General features: G+C 34.4%; 2 protein-coding genes across 3 annotated transcripts; one reads left to right on the top strand and one right to left on the bottom strand.

The window, feature by feature from the left end:
• The first annotated feature begins 415 nt into the window (after window positions 1-415).
• On the top strand, window positions 416-4389 carry LOC118035434 (stromal 70 kDa heat shock-related protein, chloroplastic). The gene is made up of 8 exons (XM_035040997.2): window positions 416-1082; window positions 1565-1817; window positions 1991-2070; window positions 2160-2302; window positions 2389-2487; window positions 2633-2822; window positions 2984-3382; window positions 3722-4389. Exons 1-8 carry the CDS (start codon window positions 525-527, stop codon window positions 4118-4120), a joined length of 2121 nt encoding a protein of 706 aa, XP_034896888.1. The 5' UTR covers window positions 416-524; the 3' UTR covers window positions 4121-4389.
• Window positions 4390-5027: 638 nt separating this feature from the next.
• Window positions 5028-8460, bottom strand: LOC118035435 (uncharacterized). Of its 2 annotated transcripts, XM_035040998.2 has the most exons (3): window positions 8299-8460; window positions 7898-8145; window positions 5028-6197 (listed from the first exon to the last, which is right to left on the bottom strand). In XM_035040998.2, the coding sequence occupies exons 2-3, from the start codon at window positions 8058-8060 to the stop codon at window positions 5383-5385; spliced, it is 978 nt and encodes a 325-aa protein (XP_034896889.1). In that variant the 5' UTR covers window positions 8061-8145; window positions 8299-8460; the 3' UTR covers window positions 5028-5382. The 2 variants fall into 2 exon arrangements, with proteins under 2 accessions (XP_034896889.1, XP_073264375.1); XM_073408274.1 differs by lacking the exon at window positions 8299-8460 and having other exon boundaries at window positions 7898-8292.
• Between the last annotated feature and the right edge of the window lie 15803 nt (window positions 8461-24263).

Here is a 24263-nt window from a genome sequence, read left to right as displayed (position 1 = left end):
AAAAAACAATTTTTTAATTAAAAAACAATTTAAAAAAAAACTGTAAATTGCTGCAATAAAAATCCTAAAAGTTTTTGTATATTTCTAATTAATATACTGAGCTAGAGAAAGTTCACCAACTAAGTAAAGTGTTTAAAATTCTAATTAAATTAATCCAAAATAATTAAAAATAAAATAAAATTTAAAGTTTTTAAAGAACATAAGATGAAATAAAAAAAACAAACACTGACGAACTACCTCAATGATTATCCGGGCAGGGGCATCAGGGTCCAATGCTAGACCCTCAATTCAACGACCATCATCACTGCCCTTGAACACCCAAACGGGCAGCCCTAGATCATTATAGAACATGCCACGTGTCACCACCTAACCCCGGCCCTGCTTTCTCTATAAGCCCAAAACCCTCCCCTCCTCTCCCCTCTCCTTATCCTCTGCAAACCACACATATCAACACCTCCTTAGGGTTTTGCCTCTCCTTCTCTTTCAACCTTTTCGGTTCATTTCCAAGAGATAATCAGAGTAAAATGGCTTCTTCAACTGCCCAGATTCACGTTCTTGGCGGCGGCGGCCGAATTGGTGGAACATCTTCGATAAAACCGAGGTTTTCTTTTGCGCCAAGATCATCAGTATTCTTTGGTCAGAACCTTAGAGGAACCACAGCTACTTCCTTAAAACATACAAATAACACTTCAAGAAGAAGGTATAGTACAGGCCCAGTTAGGGTAGTGAATGAGAAAGTAGTTGGGATTGATCTGGGGACCACCAATTCGGCGGTGGCGGCGATGGAAGGAGGGAAACCCACGATAGTTACGAACGCGGAGGGGCAGAGGACTACGCCATCGGTTGTGGCGTATACAAAAAATGGGGATAGGCTCGTGGGGCAGATTGCTAAAAGGCAGGCGGTGGTGAACCCGGAAAACACCTTCTTTTCGGTGAAGAGGTTTATTGGGAGGAAGATGAGTGAAGTAGATGAGGAGTCTAAACAAGTTTCTTATAGGGTTGTGAGGGATGAGAATGGAAATGTGAAATTGGAGTGTCCTGCTATTGGGAAACAGTTTGCTGCTGAGGAGATTTCAGCTCAGGTATATTGAGATTGCTTTCTTCGACTCCTTTTTTATTGAATTTGGAATTGTGGGTCTGTTGTTTTTCCTGATACTTGAATGGTAGTTTTTTTGGTTGAATTTTTGGTGCTTAGGAATGTTTCTTTGATGGGTATAAGTTGGGTTGGCTTTTGGTGTATTTGTGTTTGGTTTTAGTTGATTTGGGGTTGGAAAATAGGAGGTTTTTTGTGTTTGTGGAAGCTTGAATGCTTCAAAGTGTAATTGCATTAGTCTTTAACCTTTACTCTAGCTGTATGCTATGTTGGTGTTAGGGTTTAGTTGCAACTAAATGTTTGGCCCTCTTTGTATCTTCGGGGATACATGGCGGAATAAAATTTAATATTGATGTTCCATGCTTGTTAGGTTTTTTATAATGAGCTCCTAGCTCAAGTATTTTCTTTCCACATTGTCATCGTTGGTTGTTTCAATTATCTTATATTGTGTTTTTACCTGTGTAAATTTAGGTTTTGAGAAAGCTTGTGGATGATGCTTCAAAGTTTTTGAATGACAAAGTGACCAAAGCAGTTGTTACTGTGCCTGCTTACTTCAACGATTCCCAAAGGACAGCAACAAAGGATGCTGGCCGCATTGCTGGGCTGGAGGTTCTTCGAATCATCAATGAACCGACTGCTGCATCATTAGCATATGGATTTGAAAGGAAGAACAATGAAACCATTCTAGTATTTGACCTTGGTGGTGGTACTTTTGATGTTTCAGGTATTTTATTGTTGCAGGTCATTAATTGCAAAGTGCAAAATACGTTAGTGGTATTGTTGTGATTGTGAAATAGAAGAATATGAAAGCTATTTTTTTTTGTTTTCTGCCCCTGTCAAAAAAAAGAAGAGGGAACATCGAAGACACAAACTGAACATCCTCTTTTTTCCGTGTAGTGCTGGAGGTTGGTGATGGAGTCTTCGAAGTGCTTTCTACTTCAGGAGATACACATTTGGGTGGTGATGATTTTGACAAGGTTGGACCTGCTCTTCTTTATTGCAAAAGTTCATTACACTTTTGTTGATTTAGTTCTAAGTGAGTTAGCTGTTTGATTTTTCTATGCAGAGAGTTGTTGATTGGCTTGCTGGTGACTTTAAGAGAGATGAAGGTATTGATCTCTTGAAAGATAAACAAGCACTTCAGCGGCTAACTGAGACAGCTGAGAAAGCTAAGATGGAGCTGTCTTCTTTGACTCAGACAAACATCAGGTACTTGTTTTGTGCCTGTAGACTTCTCTCTCTTTCTCTGAAATTCTATAAATTTCAAATCGATAAAGCATTCACTTCTTCTGCAGTTTGCCTTTCATCACTGCTACTGCAGATGGCCCCAAGCACATTGAGACCACCCTGACAAGGGCCAAGTTTGAGGAGCTATGCTCTGATTTGCTTGACAGGTATTTTATTTAGCTGTTGGAATCAGCTTGTGTGCATCCAGCCATCATCTGCATTTTTGTCTTTGCTTTGAATGCTTTGGTGGTGCGAGCTCATGGCTGTAAGAAATGTGGCATCCTAAGCTACTGATTTTGTTCTTTCTACCAGGCTTAAAACCCCAGTTGAGAACTCCTTGAGGGATGCCAAACTGTCCTTTAAGGATCTAGATGAAGTGATCCTTGTTGGTGGATCAACACGAATTCCAGCTGTACAGGGGCTTGTAAAGAAGTTAACCGGGAAGGACCCCAATGTCACTGTCAATCCAGATGAAGTTGTTGCCCTAGGTGCTGCAGTTCAGGTGAGGCTACTTCCCTAATCTTAAACAAAACATGCTGTCCTTTTAAGATTACTGTCTCAATTACACTGTTAAAATTGACAGTATATAGTTGCAAAGGGCAAAATCTCTGCAGTCATGGTAAATTTTCTTGTGAACTGATCTTTGCTCTGGTTCATCTCTAGGCTGGTGTCTTGGCTGGAGATGTCAGTGACATTGTGCTGCTGGATGTGACTCCATTATCTATTGGTCTGGAAACTCTAGGAGGTGTTATGACAAAAATCATCCCAAGAAACACCACTCTTCCAACCTCCAAGTCAGAGGTGTTCTCAACTGCTGCTGATGGACAGACTAGTGTAGAAATCAATGTTCTCCAGGGTGAAAGAGAGTTTGTGAGGGACAACAAATCTCTTGGCAGCTTCCGCCTGGATGGTATCCCACCAGCTCCGAGAGGGGTTCCTCAGATTGAAGTGAAGTTTGACATTGATGCCAATGGTATTCTCTCCGTCACTGCCATCGACAAAGGCACAGGGAAGAAGCAAGACATCACCATTACTGGTGCTAGCACCTTACCTAGTGATGAGGTATGTCTGTCCCTGAACTATTCAATCTGGATAGCATTTGATACTTGCATTAACGAGTGCATATAAACTTCTGGTTAAAAATAGGAATATCATTTCATGTTTTGAGCTGTGGTGCTGGCTACTTCCGTATTCTACCTGCTCTTTAAAATTGGAATTTCAAGGTTAATGTGCTTGCTAGGATACTCTTGTTTATAGACACGCCTGAATGCTATGATACTCTTGTTTATAGGACAAGTGCGCCAACTAATATCTAACAGGCTCTTTAGCCAATGCAGTATCAGAGCTGATCAATTGCTCTCATGGTAGAACAGGGTATATTGACTTGTGAATTTTATGCAGGTTGAGAGGATGGTCAGCGAAGCTGAGAGGTTTGCAAAGGAAGACAAGGAGAAGAGAGATGCCATTGACACAAAGAACCAGGCAGATTCTGTTGTCTACCAGACTGAGAAGCAGCTTAAGGAGCTAGGGGAGAAGGTTCCAGCCCCTGTCAAAGAGAAGGTTGAGGCGAAGCTCCAAGAGCTCAAGGATGCAATTGCAGGTGGATCAACTCAAGTGATGAAAGATGCCATGACTGCCCTCAATCAAGAAGTCATGCAACTTGGCCAATCCCTTTACAACCAACCAGGTGCAGCGCCCGGTGCCGGCCCTGCCCCTGGCAGTGAAGCTGGACCCACAGATTCATCAAGCAAGGGACCTGATGGAGATGTCATTGATGCAGATTTCACAGACAGCAAATGAGACGGCAGAACTGTTGGCTGTTTTTTCTCCCCTTCTATGTCATTGAAATGTGTATAATAAATTGATTTTGTGGGGATTGGGTCTGGTGCAAAGGCAGTCTAGTTTCCAGACATTTTTGCTACATCGAACTGAGAACAGATTGTTTCTAGTAGTATAGAGGATTAAACACCAACAGCAATGTTTTACTAGCCAGAAATTTTGGGTGCATAGACCCTGCACTTTTGTTTATTAATGATTGCCCAGATTTAGTGTAACAAATTGTTGGTCTACGTGTGCATGCAGTTGTTCAAGTCTCCTGATATCTGGATTTAGATGCTGGTCAAAGTTTTTTAGCCCCTTTTAACTTTATTTTTGCAACTTGATGGTAAAGGAATTCCAGTTTGACAATCTCATTGCTTGTAAAAAAAAATGTCCCAATCAGCATGGCAATTGATCTGAAATCTAATCTAAGTCGGTGGTTGATGACTCGACAAATCAATAATTTCAAAAGATATTTTAGATTTTCTTTATTTGTTTAATACTAAAAAAGACTACAATGATATTGTTTTGAGATAGGTCAAACGCTGCCCTAAGTCTACATGAACGGGTAAAATAATAATAATAGCACAAATAATAATCATAGCTTATAAAGTCCTAACATGCTTTCTAATTTTAATCTACCATACACATTTACACAATATTGTATGATTTGATAAATTTGACTAAGTTTATATTAAAATCAATTCAAATTAAAATGTAATTTAAATTAAACTTGAAATTAAAACCACGGAGTCAATATTAAAATCAATTCACTTTAAATTATAATTTTATCAGGTAAACCAATAAACTATACAAACTATACAAGTTTGATTAATATGCATCGAAGGCATTACATATCTACTACTCTAATGGTTTGAATGGAAAAAAAAAAAAAACAAAATGAAATAATTTAAATTACTCCAGTTGCATTATAGCAACGTATATGAGCTATACTTATACAGCTCCTCTGGTTTACAGCAGAAATCACAAGTTCCTCTGTGTTACTTTGAAATGTACCACAGAACATCCCTTTATATGTAACTATAGATTCATTTCCTGAAAAGATTTCTGGAATTTTTACAGACAGTAACAGTTGCACAGCCATTACAGCACCGAAACAAAAGTTGTGTGTTGTCTTTAACATTTGATGTATAAAGAAAAAAAAAGAAAAAAAAAGTATTTTGCATCATCTTTGAGCTCAAAACAGCAAGTCGTTATAGCAAACCTGATGTTCCATGGATGCTCTACTCCACAATTCTATTACCGGGGCTCTGGGGAAGACTGCCTGATCTATCAGCTGTCCTAAGCCCATAAGAAGGGTTCTCATCATAGTGCCCTTTTTTGCTGGAGTTTCCACCCCCAAAATTGTGTCTACTGAAGTAGTATTGATGGAGGCCAATACCGGTAGGAGCTCTCCCAAATTCAGGCCGTCCCAGTGATGATGGTGATAGCCTGTTAGGTTCATGAGGTGGTCTTGAAGGTTGGTGACCATGAGGATGGTGTTGCTGGTTGTGTGGATAGTAATGGTGATGGTGCTGATAAAGATGATGATTGTTCAGGTTATTGCTTTGGTGGTGGGGGGAGTTCAGATTGCATAGACTTGGAGAGCTATGGACTCTAGTCATAAGCTTTCTACTAACAAGATGGTTATTCACACAGGTGGGTTCATGAGGCGCGGAATCAAAAGTGTTGCCTTCTGGAGAAATACATTTCGGAGAGGAGCTAGCAGAGACGCTGGAGGAGGACCAGTTTGCGTTGATAGGGGGGAGTTTAAAATTGGCAGTTGTACGAAACATACCATTGATAGAATCCAGATAACGTTGTTCTGGTGCACAGGGATCCATGGGAGTGGTTTTTTCTACTGCAGCAGGATTTGAAGGGAACAAGAAGGCCCGGAACTTTGGAGTTCCTGCGCTTTCATGACGGTTATATTCATCAAGCATATGCTTCAGATCCTCGTCACTTTTTACAGACACCAAAACGTCAAGTTCTTCAGGTAGAACCTGGTACTTCAGGACCACGTCTCCTTCGAACTCTGCACTAAGCTTCTTTGTAAACTCTGCACGTTACAAACAGGACAATATTAAGAGAGCCATATCATGATCATCTATAAGATAAGCAGAAGAATATGCAAAAGAAGTCACCGTACCAAACAATGTACTCTGACAGAAATTAACAGAAACAGTTAAAGCGGAAATATTTTCTAAGCTTACTCCACCTTAGTGTATTGCTCCTCCTGTATTCACACACATATATTAGTATTTTTAGAAAAAAATTTTAATTGGTTGAACCCTGTTTTAATAACAACCCAAACCCTCAATGGACTTTGAAAACATGGTTTGGACTCACATCATAATCATGGGTCCAATTGATAGGCCCGTGCCCAACACTCATGTGAGCTCAGGCACTAGCACTAGGTGTGCTCAATGTCCAATAGGCTTGAACAACATGCCTAAACTCAACACCCCGGGATTTAGAGCAACATGCTTGAGCCCAAACATTGAGCCCACACCCAACGCCCTCGTGGGTCGGGTGTGGTGCTTGAGTGCCCCCATGGGCTTGGGCGTCTTGCCCAACGCATATGAGCTTCAACCTTGCACTTGAGCCTAAGCACGTTGCTAAATGTTATTGGGCTTGAAAAGCGCCCTAACTCCTTTTAGGCCTGACTTTATGGCACGAGCTCAACACTTTTCTCCTTGAAAGTGTTTTTTTTGTCAAATTTTTATCATTTTGCTAGGATTCTACTCAATGTGCACAAAAGTCTTCTATAACCTATCATTTTTATCTGTTCCTTATTAAATTTTATGTCAGGGATATTTATCTCTCATTAATCACGTGTAAGAGATATTTGTTTCTCATTAATGTTTATGTCAAATATATCTATTCCTTATTAATGCATGTTTAAGAGATATTTATCTCTTATTAATACTACAATGATAGAATGATTTTACATCCCCTCCCCAAGCAAAAGGATAAGAAGCATTATATATAAATATTCCCTGAACCATCGAGGTAAAAAATTCACAATTTTCATGCTCAAATTTACATATATCATTTTTTTACATCTCATTCATTTCATATCAAAACAAAACAAGAACAAATAATATTTATTTTAGAATTTAATATTGTTTAGCATATAATTGAACCCTGGTACTAAATATTTTGGATTTTAAAACATCATTAGCACGCTATATATTTTAACTCTGATTTAGGTTAGGTTATGTATCGATCAATCTATACTTTATTTATTAGTCATTGGATAATAATTTTGGATATACATGTTTGATATGAAGCAATAAAACACAAGTATTTAAGTGCAACTAATTTTCATAAAAATCTAAATTTTTTATTTTAAATTAATTTTTTTAATTTTTTTTAATTATTTTAATATAATATGTTAAAAATAAATTTTAAAAAATAAAATAAAATATTATTTTAATATATTTACAAGCAAAATATAAAAAACCCCTATAATTCTCTATCACCATCTAAATCAGTTACGAAGAATATCAGTCGGTTAGGATGAATGTCCATCGTGTGGCATCTCAATTTGCAAAGAGTATTGCTTTTCTTGTAATTATCTACACAGCAGGTACAATTCCACCGTGCTACATCGTGTATCATACGGAGGATGCTAATGTTATCACGTGACACGTGTCACTAAGCATGGCTCTTTAATTACAGTGCATTAATTTATTTATTTTACTTCAAAAAATTTTAAAAATGAAATAAAAGAAGAGAAGAGGACGAGTATGAAACCTGAGAAGGTGATGTCGCGAGGAATGGCAATGACACGCGTCTCACCGCCGATGTACTTGAGGTGGCCATCAACGGCTCTCGGCAAGATTTTTCCGCCATAGCTACACAAGAACTTCACTCTGTTCCTCGGCGACGACGTAGTAAAACCAGCTTCCTCCGCCATGTCTTTTTATTCCTTCCACCGAGTTCGCATTAACTCAGTACCCATAAAAATACGATTCCTTCATTCCAATTCAATTCCTTTGAATCTAAGACAAATTAAAAATCATTATTTTCGCTTATTTGATAAAATTAAAAAACGGAACTAATCCTAACAAAATTAAAAATAATAATAATTAGAAAGGAAAATGAAGAGAGAAAGCGAGAGGTCTATTTGTGATTTATGTTTCTTCACCACTCACCAAAGGTCTGCCTCTCTCTCTCTCTCAGGCCTTTCTTTTTTATTTGTGATCTTTTCTCTTCTTTGTCAGGCGAATTTTCTCCACCAGTGCTGTATTTTTCTTTAATTTGAAAGGATGAGAAAGCAGACTCTTTTCTCCATTTTGTTAGCCGTTTCTCCAGGGTTTTTTCGGATATTCTCTTTGAGATTGTTACCTATATGCCCTCCTCCCTCTTTCGTTATAGCATAGTCAAGGACTCGGCTCGGTTTCTGACCCGGGTCATATATTGAACTGTAACTTAACTCTTTTCTCCACAGTTTATGTATTTGTTTTTTTCAAAAACAATTAAGTAGAGATAAAATAAAAAAGGACAGTGACGTAATTTAGGAGAGCACAAAAATAGTAATACGTCAATGGCTGAGGACGAACACATCCTCCCATGTCCTATCAGTTACATACGGCGGAATGTGAAAACCCCCAAACGGCAGGACACGTGTCTAGCAGATATAGACTCAACAGTTTCAGATTGGGTCCACAGCCCATGGTCCCTCTCGTTCTGGGCCTCCTCTGGGGCATGTGAGTGGCCCCCCTCGGACCTTTATTTCCCGATGACGTGCAGAAAAGCCGGAAAGGGTTTAAAGCTGGAGAAAACAGGGACCCACTGCTGGGAGAATGGGGTCCATGGGCCGCTTAGCTCATCTGGCCCAGCTATCATACTTGTTATTTTTTTCTCATGGAAACGTGTCTAGCAGATATAGACTCAACAGTTTCAGACTGGGTCCACAGCCCATGGTCCCTCTAGTTCTGGGCCTCCTCTGGGGCCTGTGTGGGCCCCACGGACCTTTATTCCTGATGACGTGGCAGAAAAGCAGGAAAGGGTTCAAAGCTGGAGAAAACAGGGACCCACTGCTGGGAGAATGGGGCTCATGGGCCGCTTAGCTCATCTGGCCCAGCTATCATACTTGTTATTTTTTTCTCAAATGAAAATTAAAAAAATTATGAGTAAAAAAATTATTAAATCGAGAAAATTAGAAAAAAATAATTGAAAAAACTAAACCTTAAAAAAAAACTAATTAAACTGATTAAAATTTTAAAAAAAATCAGATTAAAATTTTAAAAAAACGGCTGGTTTGATTTTATAAGCCTAAAAACCGAACCGAACAAAAAAAAACATGAAAAAAATCAAGTCAAACTTAAAAATCGAGGCTAGCCAAAAAAAATCAAGTTAAACTAGTTTGAATCGATTTTTTTTTTAAAAAAAACTGAATTAAAACTAGTTAGTTTGAATTGATTTCAGTTATTTTTTTAAAAAAAAATTAAGTTTAGTTATTTTTTTTTAATAAAAATCAAATCAAATAAAAAATAATCACCCGAGCTTTCAAAAGTATCTATGGATATATACAATGTTATTAAACCATACTTGACATGTAGGATTCCATAATAAATATTCCCAAATTTAATAATCTTCAATTTAGTTGATTATTTTAAATTTTTTATAGAATTAATTTTATAATAAAATAAATAACTTTAATATTTAATATCATGATTTTAATTCTCCGTTCACGATTTTTTATTTTCAATTTTTTTTTTAAAAAAACTAGTAGCTAAAATGCCCTTTAAAACTTAAAATTAAATCTATCCAAGAAATTCAATTTCGATGAGTTAGATTAAAGGTTTATTAAAGTCAAGGACATTAATATTTGGGTTATTTTGTTAGTTTTAGAAGCATATAATATTTTAAAAAAATCTTTTTTAATTTCAAATATATTAAATAGAGGGAGGTCAAAACTTACAATTTGATCCTTAATTTCCTTAATAGCACCCCACGGCCCACGTATGTTAAGAATTTCTATAACAATTAATAAGACGAGGCCATGGATGTTTGAGGAACGGAGCCTTCATGAACGTCAATATTCCTCTAACGATATTAGGGAAGCATTGGCTTGGAGTAGTATTTTGCTGCTGAACTATCTTAATTAAATTATTAAATCAGTATTATTTTTTTTAAATAATTTTTTATTTTAAAATATATATATTAATAATGTTTTTTTATTTATTAAAAATTATTTTTAACATTAAATCAAAACACTAAAAAATATTAATTTAAAATAAATAAAAAATAAAAAAATTTAAATTTTTTTAAAAATATTTTTTAAAACATGAAAAAAACAGTTACTAAACGACTACTTACAGAATATATACTTCTCAGAAATTAAAGAAGATGGTTCCCCTCCTGCCGAGTGTCATGCAGTTTCTTCATGTCCTCGAATAGTTTGATCGATCATGTCCTCCCTCAACGTTTTATTCTGTTAATTCCTTCACGTCCTCTCGTTGTCGGTTCAGGTCATATATCGATCGATAATCTTCCTTTTGCTTTGATCTCGTCCATACATTCTTGGGCTCCAACCACTCCATGTCCGCCTCATTGGCAGCTTCCAAGGAGGACGACATGCATAACAACAGCCGGAGACGGTGGTGGGATCTTGAAGGGTGAGACCAATTATATATATAGAAACGATAAAGACTGCAAAACAGGAAATAAAAACCCCCATTATTAGAGGAATATTTGGCTTTTTGAGAGTGCTGCTGTTAGTCTTTCATTACTAGCTTTAGGCTTTCATGATCCCTCCCGGAGGCTGTTAAATCCGATCCGATTTGATAGGTTAATCTAGAAAATTCATGACTGAAACCTAACCTCGATTAAGTTTATAGCTGATTAAATATTGATTCTGGTTCATCAAGCCACAGCTAAATATAGATTTCTTAAATCTAGCTATATTTTTCTTATCCGCAACCACAGAAGCCATATCTGAATCTCAAATCCTCGGTGTTAGAGCTACGGACAGGAACCTTATGCTTGCAATAGCAGAGAGAATCCAATTCCATAACATTCATGGGCTGAAATCTGAATAATACAAGTTCTGTCTGCTGTGAATCGGGATCATGGTTGAATTTTCGTCCAAAACGTGTAGAGCAGTGAGATCTCGTCACGCTGCATGCAGATCTGGGAACAGACAAATCGTCTCTGATGCTTTTCGTGCCTGAAAGGGCATCCTATGCGAGGGAAACTAATGCAGTCCAAAAGATATACAGGGACGATGCAGTGTATTGCCAATATCGATCTTGGACATTTCTCTGTTTGGATATTGATTTGCCCTTCTCACCTCCAAGCTTCTCCCACACAACATGGCTTGTCAGCACAAAAAGACACACTGCAACTACGAAATGTCCTTGCCTTTATCCGATTCGGGAGTCTTAAAATCCGATTCGAGAGTAATAAAATGATGAACAGCTTGGATTTTTAACTGTTTTTTTTTTTTTAATTATTTTTCATGACTAAAATATTCCTAAATCTAGTAGCCAAGGAAACAAGATATATAGTAGCTCCTTTTCAGAAGTACGAACAGAATTCTTTCATGTCATGTTAGTGATGAAGATCAAGCAGCATTATTAGCTGTTAAAAGTAAATAATGTTAAGAGGATGCCCGATGGGATTGTTGCTTGAAGAATTGTGAGGACGTGATTCGACCTCTGGTCCTTTCTCAATTCCTGTTTTGCTGTGGCGTATATATATTAGGCTGTTGGAAGCATCAAATAATGTGGTTCTTAATTAGCAGTAAAGGAAAATTATTGGTCCTTCAAATGGAATTTTGTTGAGGACAAAAATATAATAAAGAGTTCGTTTTGAATAGAACTCCATTTTGTTTTTCATTTCAACCATCAAACTTTCAAGCTTCGCAACTTCATCTTTAAAATCACAATACCGTGATTTTTTTTTTAATTTGTTTTCATTTTTTTCAACTCACATTATCTCGCATGTGCTGAGTTTTAAGAGATATTGCTTCAAGATAGTTTGCTTTTTAACTTTGTGAAAACAAAATTTAATTGGGATTGGAAATAAAAATTATAATAATACGGATTAGATTTTATAAAAAAAACGAAAAAGCCTCATTTAGACTTGTGGCATTGATAAATTCAATCTGATCCTTGTTTTTTTAGCTATTGATGTTCCAATACCAAACTTTTTTTTTTTCTTAATGTTCTAGTCCTTGTGTGTTTAAAGTGGAGAGAGAAATTCACTAAAAAATCTTAGGAAGAGAGAAAAATGATCGGATTATCATATTCCAACTACTAAAAAAAGCTTATCTATGTGTGTTGATGTGTCTTTTCGAGAGAAATTTAGTGGAGGTAGTGTTTTCTATGACCATGTCAGAAAAAAGTACAGTAGTATCTGTTAAGGTTTTTTTTTTAGTAATTAGAGTGTGTTTAAGAATTGAAAATGAATTTACTGAGGTTCATATAGTTTTTTCAAGGTGTTTTTAGGTTAAACAAGTTGAAAAATATGTTTTGAGGATCTAAATACTTAAGATCATTTTTTAATTGACAAAAAACAATCTATCAAGCAACAAGTTAATTAAACGATATATCACTCAATTATATATAAGAAAAAACTTGAGAGGACAACGTCCACTCCTAAAAATATAAGAAAAAAAAAACTCTCAGGTATATAGGCTTGGATTTCTAGACCTAAGCAACAAGGTTTTTTTTTTTTTTTTTTTTTTTTTTTTTTTTTAATGATAGGCCAAATGCTTGGGTTTAGCCTGTTAGACCTATCAACACCTAGCCTTTTTTTTTTTTTTTACATTAATCTTTTCTATTTAAATATTGATAATGTCATTTATCTTATTTTTTAAACTTTTGGGTTTAAATTTATTTTTAAATGTATATTAACTTTTTACATGTTTTTTCTAGTTTCATAATACTTCAAAAAATTAATATAATTTATCTCTAATTTTTTCTTTTTATATTTTATTTAAATTAGTTGTATTTGTATAGCGCATTCATAAAAACATAAATTCATTGTTATGATCAGCAACTACAATTAGCCTCTAAGAAAAAATAAATAAAAACATATAAAATAAAAGGAATTGCAATGTAAAATATTTATATATGTATAAAGATTAGCCTTTTGTTTTAATATTTAATTAGTATTAATGATAAAAAAAGAAGAAGAAGAAGAAATAATGTGATGTTCTTGCCGATGCAAGAGAGACTGCTAGACCATTACCACAACAGAAGACTTCAACATGAGCTCAGTAATCGGGTATATACGCGAAACCTCAAATTTATTAATGGTTAAATTGTATTTTTATTTTAATTCTAATGAATTATGGTTAATTAGCAATTAGTTATATTGTTTCTTGAGGAAAATAAATATGCGATGCAATGAACTAATTCTTAAATTAATGGAATTAGCGCCATGGTAAATGGACAAATTGATGGATTAATTTCTAGATTATTGAAATTAATGACCTGGTAAATGAACGAATGTAAAAATAATTTCTTATGAGTGAAATTAGTGCACTGGCTAATAGGCAATGAAAGAAATTATATTTTTGATTAATGTGCAATGTCAAGAATTAATTTCTTCTTGCTTGAAAATTGATATCTTTAAATTGTTATTCTTGAAAATTAATTTCTTTAAATAAATCTTTAAGTACATCTCCATATCAGGCTCAACATCAACCGTAGAATAATTCCTTATATTTTTTTAGAAACCACCTTGTAATTAATGAATTCGTTATTTTGTTATGTAAAATAAATTTTGAATTTAATGTTTTAATAGTTTATCGAAATTTTAATGCAGCAACAAAATTTTAAATTATGAATTTTTATTTAATTATGTATTTATTTTATTAGTGATTTCATTAATTGTTCTTATTTGCAAAACTCATGATTGTGTAATGTAATTAAATTGTTATTAGTGGAGTAATTCATTGATTGCATTTAAGTATGATATGTAATATTGAATTGCTTAAATTTATAATTATATATGTGCAAATTAATTATTAAGAAATAATATTGTGATGGGATGTGAAATTTTGATAATTAAGAAATGTGGATGAAAAGTTGAGGAAAATATAATTTTTATTATAAATATTAGCATTTCATTTTAATACTTAATTAGTATTAATATTTTTTAAATTTATGTATTTGTTTAATTTATTTTACAACGCATAATCTAACAAAACTTATGAAACATGAAAATACGCCCTCGGTTTTTCTACTGTGGTAGAAATTAACTTGAAATCCTCACAAAAATATATTGTTGAGAGAGAGCTATTACAATAACAGTGAAAGTAGTTTAACAATACTTGAAAAAAGAAAAAGGCAGCAGCAGCAGCAGCAAAGTGAATAATGATATGATGAGGCAAGTAACTGGGATTAAACAAATGGCAGAAGTGCACTAAAGTCCAAAAAGTTTCTTACAGACCTTCAGGAACCTGCCTGATCTGCCATGTTTTTTCGTCACAGATCTTGTTGACTCCATCGTGTCCAAAGTACCATCTTCATCATGGATGGGTGATGATAGTGTTGTAGACTGGTCATGGATCCTGCAATACCTCTCCGACACCGAAGAGGATCTTCTCACGGAGAATGCTTTCTTCACTGCAGACTGAAGTGCAGAAGCTGATGAAGAAACGGAGGAGCTCCTCCTCAGCTTCTCGCCGAACCCCTCTACAACATTGTTTTCTTCATCTTCTTCAAGCACCGAGAGTGAGTCTTGGGTGGTGGTGTCTGTGCTAACCATGTTCTTCTTTGTATTGCCGTGGTCGCCTGCGATCTTGTTGGTTTCATGGGGCTCTGTGTTGGATTTTGTGGGCTCAGGAAATGCTAATGAAAGATCTGAAAAGTCCATGGATCTTGATCTGGCAGTGCCAAAGATTTTGATCTTGGAATAACCTTTCATTTTGATTGCTGGACTAGCTAGCTAGCTTATCAGAAGGTAGGTGGAGCTATGGACGATACAGACTTTGCCATTGTTGTGGGGCTAGAGCTAGGGTGGAGGGAGGTATATACGCCAAGGGAACGAGGAAGGTCTCGAAAGTGGGCCTGGAGATCAGTTCAAAAGGATGGGACATAACTGGTTAGAATGCCTTCCAATAATACAAGGAGTACTTGATGTTACTGGATAATGGAATCCATCAATTGATCTGTACTTCATTATTTTTATTAAAATAATATTATTTATTTTTTAAAAATATTATTATTATTGACCCGACTCAGTTTCGTCTTTTAATCAGGTCATTTAAGTCACTAAAAATTCGGATATGCCAATCTCATTTCACTAAACCAATGCCTCATCAACTCAAATTTAATAATTATATTGTATGTACGTGTAATGATTAAAATTAAAATTATGTTTGGTACGAGGTTAAAAATTTTGAAAAGAAATGTTTGAGATTGTAATGTAATATGATTAAATGAACTTTATTATTTTTTTTATTCAGGATTATTAAGAGACTTGAGTGTAATGGTCTTATTATAAATTCTAAGAGAAAAAGACTGATTGTAGTTAGAGAAGATATTAACACCCTTAACACACCTTATCCGAAATAAGCTGCATTGTATGGTCTAGATATGGTTTCAAGGTTTTAATGGGTTCTTAACCAATTATCTATCTATGACCCAGAATAAAGATTTATACTCATAAATAAATTTAATATTTAAATTATTATGAGCTCGTATGCCCAGATAAATCCTTAAAGGAAGAATTCATGTATGTGCCTTAACAGGGTTCACTCATCTTGGAAGATGAAAGTGTTTTCCACAACTTATATATTATGGTAAAAAATACTTCCCAATTAAAATTGATGAATATCCAAAATAATTATAAGAATTTTTTAGTCAACTCTTAATATTTAAATACCAACCTATTTGTAGGTCTCATGTTTATACTAGAATGTTGATCATTAATTTTCAGTAATTAAAATTTCTAGGGTTACTGAAATATTGGCCAAAATCATTTGGAATTTTAATAACTTGTTGTAAAATTCATGCAATATTTTTTTTAAATACCAAAATACTTTAGATTTTTAAATAATGCTCAAATAACTTTTAGGATTTTTGGCTATATGCAATTTAAAATAAAAGAAAGTTTTTTGTTGTTGTTGTTTTTGTGGAAGGGAATTGATTCATTTAATACCGAAAAACACCTCATGTGTGGGTCACAATTTCAAATATTAAATTTGTGAGGGTAGAAAAAAGTGGGTAATTCAAAATTAATTACAAAATGATCTTCCAACAATTAAAAATTTATTAAGAATTAGACGAAGACTATGTTTGACAAAATGCAAATAAAATGTTTTTATCAAGGCTATTTAAACCACAATATCAATTCAAAACAAATTATTATACATCAACTCAAAACCGAACAACGCCAAACATCCACACAAAAATTATTAGAGTCACCTACTTGGCTCAAATTTCTTGTTAATCCAAATAAATCAAATTGAACTGAACATAACTCATGCGCCCAGATTTAGCGTCCACAAAACAATCACAACCCTTGAAAAATAAATCCATAATTCAACATAAACAATCAAATTATTTCAAAATCCAAACACAAATCAAACCAAATTAATAGTCCAAACAATCCAAATATTATACAAAATAATAAACGATTTTGCCCCAAATTTCATAATATTTTAGCAATTTATCCAAACAAATGTTTTGAGGTTATGAATTGACCTTCTAATGTGTTTGGCGTGTCTAGGATCCATTGGAATTGAGGCTGGAGAACCGCTGGAACAGTGACGATGGATGTACCTTATGCCACCAACTCTATCGTGGCGTGGATTCACACGTCACCACTGTTGGTAGAGACCAGGTTGGTGGATATGATGCTTCTTGGTCTCCTCTTTGCTCTTACATCGATGATACTCCTTCACGCTCTCCAAGGAGGGATATCCAGTCACTTGGAAGCTCTTTTTTTCTTCTTTTTATTTTCAGGTCTACTTCACTCTTTCTCTGCCACAAATGAGAGCTACTATTCTGGAATTATAGAGGTTGAGGCAATCAATTCAGCTTATGCAGGTAAGAGGTAATGATGTAGTTGCTTTAATGGGGATAAAAGACATTGCTAGAAAAGAGATGTGTTTCTAGTGATAGTTGCACTCATTTGTTGCTTTTAGCCTGATTCTACTAGCTTGCTAGTCCCAAATAGAAAATGAGATGCAAGGCTATTGTATCTTGGATTGTTGTTATTGCTCATGACTTCAATTTAGTCAAAAGACTCTTAGGTGCTGAAAGGGAAACATTTTGCTGCTGTTAGTTGTGCTCCTCTGTTGCTCTCGATTAGAAAAACAAGATGCAAGGCTTTTGGATCTTGGATTACTACTGCTACTGCTCATAACTTTAATGGAGACTAAATGCACTTTTACGTTGGAAGAGAAATGGCATGTTGTTGTTGAGATATAGTAGAGTGGTCGGCGATAGGTGAAAGGAGAGAGGTTGTGTTGGTTCGATGAAAGAGGTGTTATATATCGTGGTTGGAATAAATAGGAGAAAAGGTTGTTGAGCTTGGTTTTGTTAAGAGCTGCTCATGTTGGGGAAGAAGGAATATCGTAAGGATCCAGGGAAAGTTGGCTAATGACAATGTAGAGATGTTTTCTGTTTAGACTGACTGCTGGGTTGTATGAAGAGATATTGGTGTAAAAATGAGGTCTAGGGTTTATTGTGTCTTTTTTAGAGTGTGTGAACTACATAGAGTTTTTATTGGTATTTTTTTGTTAGTTTTTTTTTATCCTCTCTCCTTAATGTTCTCCTATTTTTTGTGTGTATAACCACCTTCAGTTGATAACAAAAAATAACGATAATGTCCTAATTATTATTGTTATTATATTTAGATTATTTATAATTTTTGTATCCATGTTGTTTTTATAACAGGGACATTATACAATTAAGGTGTGTAGGAAAATTGTTCTATGGGTTCTCATATTTTGAAAGGCGCTATGTAATAGTATGTGTCGCACCTTTGCGAGAGCTCAACGTCGCGGTGACCCTTCCCGAGAGAGGAGAATTAATTTTGGGATTTTTGTTTTTGTGAATAAAAGAGTCGCCACTTAGTATTATGGTCACTAGAAATCCTAACTGGTCTTTCAGAGATTCTAAGGCAAGAGACTGGTTGCGTAAATGAAAGGTTTTAATTCCCCTACTACGCCCTACCTAAGGTAAATTTCTTGATGTTTGGTTTGCCTTATAATTGTCATAGTGTTGATGTTCTCTAATCCCATGAATTTTCCTATAATAAGTCTACTATGATGAATAAACTTGGGCTCAGAGTCTAAAAGAAAGAACCCTTAGCCAATATCTATTATACCTTTAGATATGTCTATAGAGTGCTAAGGAGAATCGATATAGATTTCTTGAAATCTGTGTTTCATTCAAACTATATTTACTACCTATGAATTAAGAGATAGCTAAGATAGAAATCTAAGAAGATTCAAGGCTTCTTTCAAGGATGTGCAATTAAATTGTTCTAAGTAACATTTTGGCACAAATATGCCTTGATGTTAAAAATAAACAAGTTGTATTACTCAACAATATTTCTGTCATTTACCTTTCATAGTTTTCTTTGTCCTTATATTATTAAAAGATAATGACTTATTATTGCTAAAAAAAATATTTTGGATATTAACCACTTGGGGTTTCTTTATCCAAATACTAACAGTGAATAATATCAAATTATTCCCAATAATATTTTGGATATTAACTATTTTGGGATTTCTTTATCCAAATAATAATAGTAAATAAAGTCGAATTCCCTAAAAATAAGATTTTTTGTATTTTTTGAAATATTGGCCAACACCCTTTGGAATTTACAAACATGTTCTAAAATAAAAAAAAAATGCAAGAAAATAATTTTTGTGTTTAAGAAATCCATGCTAAAACACTTTTTTTTTTTAAACTTGGAATATTTTTTTTTTTTAGAAAAAAAAAAAAGGAATATTCAAAACATGTTAGGGTATTGGCCGTATGCATGAAAACAAGATTTTTTGCTTTATAATTTTTGCAATTCTTTGATGAAAACTAGATTTTGTATCTTTACGGTATAAGCAGTACAAGCCAAAGTTAATCAAAATATGACAGAATTACAAATTTCTTGACAATATATTTTTTTTGAATTTTTTAAATCGATCGGACCTAGCCCAAAAAGAAAACATTCTTTCTACGAGGCTGGGCTCGGCCTAGCCGTATGGGCTGGACTACTAAAGTCCAGCTCGAGCAGATGGCAGGTTACTGTGCGCAGCAAAGTAACTGGCTAATTATATCCTCATTTGCTGCAGAACATGAATTTCTCATGTTTTACATGCAAATGAAACAAAACAACAAGACAAATCAGGGAAGGAAATAGGATTACCTGGAGTGAATGAGTGCACTCGCTGTCATTGGCTGTGGCTTAAGGTGGCTAAACAAAATGATGAGGGCTGTTGTGGCAATGACTATTCTTCGTCTTCCTTGTGCATAAGCTCCAACCTCTGTTTTCCTGTATCTTCTTCTGTGTGGATTGCTGTTCCCCGCCGTTGTCCTTGTTTGGTTCCCCTTGTCCTTGTGTATTCTCTCCTTTTTGGTTTGTTTTGCTTCGACTTCTCTTCTCTCCCTCTCCTCTGTTCTGCTTTCCTTGTCTCACAGTAACGAAAGGATAAATGAAAAAAACTCCATATGTTTTCCTCTGATCTTTGTGTTTTCTCTCCCCTCTCCTTCTCTTTTTTCTTTCATTTCTATGCTCTTTTTTCATCTCCTCCCTCGCCTCCTTTCTTTCTCTCCTCGTCTTACCTGCCTCTGTCTCATTTTTTTTCTCTTGTTGTTTGCTTCTCTCATTTCTCTTCTCTAGGTCAGCAGATAAGCCCTTTTTTTTTCTCCTTTTTTTCATTTATCTTCTCCCAGCAGAGGAGGTTTATATAGCTTAAAATGCAGGTCTATTTAAAAAACAAAATCTAGGGACACAATTGCGGGTCGCTTGCAATCAAATGAAGAAAATTAGAAAGCAAAATATTCTGGTTGATTCTATGATCTCGGTAATTATTCTCCTCGTGTAGAATCCCATCCATCAAATGATGGTGTGGCTCTCATCTGCGTTCTTCCACAGCTGGCATAAGTGTTCAAAACCATTGCCTTTGGACCAAAGATGAAACAAGCTGGCGGGGCTTGTTACAGGGTTCGTTACATTTAGAACATTAGTTTGTTCTGCATGCAACATAATTAATTTTAGGTTCCTTCTAATTTCAATCTTCAATTAAATCCCTAATTTTAATACTTTTCAATTCATTCCTTGATAAAAAAAAAGGTCATCCAAATCAGCCTGTAATCCCTCGAATCAGACCTGCTGGCTAGAACTATTTTCGCAGCAGGATTCCATACTTTCACACTAAATATTTAAACGGGAATATCTTGGACTTTTGATATCGAAATCAGGTGATTCAAAAAAATCAAATTCATCTACACGTACATGACTACAACTTTTATGAAGGATTAAACATTAGATAAAATCGTTTTGAGGAACAAAATTGCAAAAAACTCGGGCTAGAATCCTTCTTTCAATAGGATTGTATGCTTTCACATTAGATATTCAAATGGAAATATCTTGAGCTTTTGATATAGAAATCAGGAGATTAAAAAAACCAAATTCATCTACACGTACAGGTATACAACTTTTATAAAGAATTCAAAGTTAGATAGATTTGTTTTGAAGAATAGAATATGACCGTAACCTAGTTGGTCAAAAAGATCTCATGATTTGATTCGAAAACTGACAATACCAAGCATCCCAATCTGACTGAGAGTCTGACATAAGAACAGTGAGTTCTAGGACCAATAAAGGTGCAGGTCAATTCTTTAACATGTTATGAATGATATAATATAGCTGGGATGGTTAGATATTGCATGAAACTAAGTCAGAACCAAAGCCTAAGTTGGAACAAAAGTTGGTATTACAAAAAAAATTGCGACAACAACATAATAAAATTTTTTAGTGCAAATTCTAAGGGATTTATCTAATCTTAAAGACTAGATAAAGAAGGAACGAATTTAGCATTATGAAGACTCCTAATTAGCCTAAGAATCCTGATGATTTTGGCAGCAAATGGGGTAGGATAAAGAGAGTAGAAAACAGCTACAACAGGGTTCGAAAAATATTTCTTTCTTCTCTGTTTCTGTCAATTCCTTAATAATCATGAACTAAACTCCTACATTTGGTTCAAAAGAGGTACACACCATCTCCAGCACGTGGGGCCTAAAAATGTGTAATAACAGTAAGTCTTAAGTGTTATGTTGCATATTTGTCTTTTGGCACTTTTGTAAAGACTTGTAATGAAATGAAAAATTGTAATGGAACATGGATGTGGATGTCCAAACATGTAGATATGATGTTATGAATATATTTATATGGTATTTTCATTTGTGAGGATGTCGTGTTGAGAAATCACATGAGGATCATATGAAATGAGGTATTAATTGTGTAAGATTATCGTTCGGCACTCTTGTATAAACTCGTGTTGATAACGAGACTTGTAACGTTCTGACTGTACAACTCAATCAAAGTTAAAAGTTCCCAACATATCCTCTTTATTTGAGGGTAAGTTTTATTTTATTTTTTATTTTTTTTATTAAGAAAAATTCGGCAGAGTTTTGTTTGCTTTTAGGTCATCCCAAGTTATCGACTACTATCAATTTACTCAATCAACCCATCATCACAAGGTCCCATAATTCCACACCTCATACAATCCACACAATATATGTATCCTACGAGTAAGTTCAATTCAAATATAGTCCAAACATCATATCATAAAATTTAAAAGAAAAGGAATACTAACATGCAAAGAAAACATTTACAACATAATAAGTGTTCTTAAATATTTCAAAAGGGTTACTTACAAGATAACTAAAATACTACATGCTAAGCTGAACTTTTATAAATACATCAAGGTTTACACAAAAGTATACTACATAAACGTGTTAATTCTCTTTTGTTTAAGTTAAATATTTACATAAGCTTCACAAAGTAAGGTCCTAAACTAATGATCTCCCTAGATATTTGATAGACCTGTTACATAAATAAACATACCATTATGTTGATAAAAATATATATATGCTCATGTAATGAATACGAATGAAGTATAAATTTTTTATCAGATCCATAAGAATTCTAATAGAGAACTTATATTTTGCTTATAAATCCTTAAAACTCAATTAACACTCATTTGTATATTCTTCATTTGAATACTCTTATTTACTTGCATGAACTGGGTGACCTTGCAATGTCTAATTTTGAAATCCTATCACAGATGCCATTAGCCGAAGCTAATCTTGTTATTCATATCCTGGCAATCCTATCACAGATGCCATTAGCCAAAGCTAATCTTGTAATTCATATCCCGACAATCATATCACAAATGTCATTAACCGAAGCTTACAATCATATCACACGATATTTATTGTAATTGCATTCACTAGAAGAATTTTAAATTGTATAAGTGCAAATAGAAGGAAAATCACGCACCTGCTTCGCCTGTCTCGCGACCTCCCCTTATAGAAGATCCAATCCTGGTTGCTCCTCTTAAATCATGAGGTTTTTTTGTTATGATTCCTTCAAGTTGATATTATAGAGAATTCATATTCATCCATTACTCATATGTTACTTTATATGCATGTTCATTTCCTCATAATAACATACATACATATATCATGTATATTTTCAGAGTTAGTATCTCAATATGCAAGTGTTAGTATGACCCAATTCTTTTATATTCTTATATATAGTATTCACGTGAAAGTCTATTGTTACTGTCTAACTTTGAACTGTTACTGATAAATTTTCAATTGTTATTGTCCAATTGTTATTGTTTATTGTCTAACTGTTACTGTCTAACTGTTACTGTTTAATTTTCAACTGTTATTGTCCAACCGTTACTGTCCAACATTGAACTATTACTGTCTACCTTTGAATTGTTACTATCCAATTTTCAACTATTAGTATCCACTCATCAGATTTTAATTATATCTAAAGTTCTAAAACTCCATTTTAAGTGAGATTGATCTTGTTAGAAAGCTAAGACACGAGACTACAAGTTCTTTGAAAGAAGGAGAACTCAGTTTTGCCTCCAAGATAGTCAAAATTTCTCATTAACTAATTAGTCCAATTGCCCTACATAATCAATCACGACTCAGTCTCACTTCGTATCCCATAACTGGAGTTCTACATCTCCAAATTGAACAAGACCAGTTTCCTTGGTTAGCTAACATTCAAATCAACAATTTCTATGAGGAACTCGATCCTAATTCCCTCATTCTCCTACTCGAAATCTCACTGAAAGTCAGGAGACAAGTTTGTCCAGATTCGTCTCCCCCTTCCCTTCACACAATACTTTCATAAACTACATACCACATACATCAATTAACTTAATCTTAACAATAAGTACTTTTTCCTCAATTTATATCTAAGAACCCTAACCTATGATTCAATATCAAGGCATCAATTCTTTATCAAATTTGAAATGAATTTTTTTGAGATCATGTTTCGAACACCTTACCCAATACAAATTAAGATTTTGATCTTCAACCAGTTGAAGATTTTCAACCCCCTCCTTTCTTTTCTTCTTGTTCAATCTCTTGGTAATCCTTTGCTCTCAAATGTTTATCCCATCTATAAACTCTTAATCTTGGACGAGTTCTTGATATTTTAGTGTTTCTCTCTTGATTTCTCAAGAATGGGTATAAAACTCCCTAGTTTTTCTCCTTAGGGTTCCTACAGATTTCTGGCGAGGAGAGAGTATTTATATTCTATATTTTTCCTTATTTGCATTTAGACCCCCCCTTTTCCTTTGAGTGTATTATTCTCTTCAATTAAATACAACCCTTAACAATACCGGGTTTATTATAATGTCCTGAATTATTTCGCCCAGAAATTTATATTAAAAAATTCATGAATTCATGTTTTTATTTAACCGTATGCATGAATTTTTTCACTTTTATTTATTTATTTTTCCCGGGGTTTACAAGACTAGAACGAGAATATAAATTCATGAGTATGTCAGTAGGATGTAATGTAAATGTTACTAGAACATGAATATAAATTCATGAGTATGTCAATAGGATGTAATGTAAATGTATGAATATGAAAATATAATATTATGGGAATGTCGATT

The sequence above is a fragment of the Populus alba genome, chromosome 3 (assembly GCF_005239225.2).
Source record: "Populus alba chromosome 3, ASM523922v2, whole genome shotgun sequence".
Classification (NCBI taxonomy): domain Eukaryota; kingdom Viridiplantae; phylum Streptophyta; class Magnoliopsida; order Malpighiales; family Salicaceae; genus Populus; species Populus alba.
This window is presented reverse-complemented; position numbering and strand designations above follow the sequence as displayed.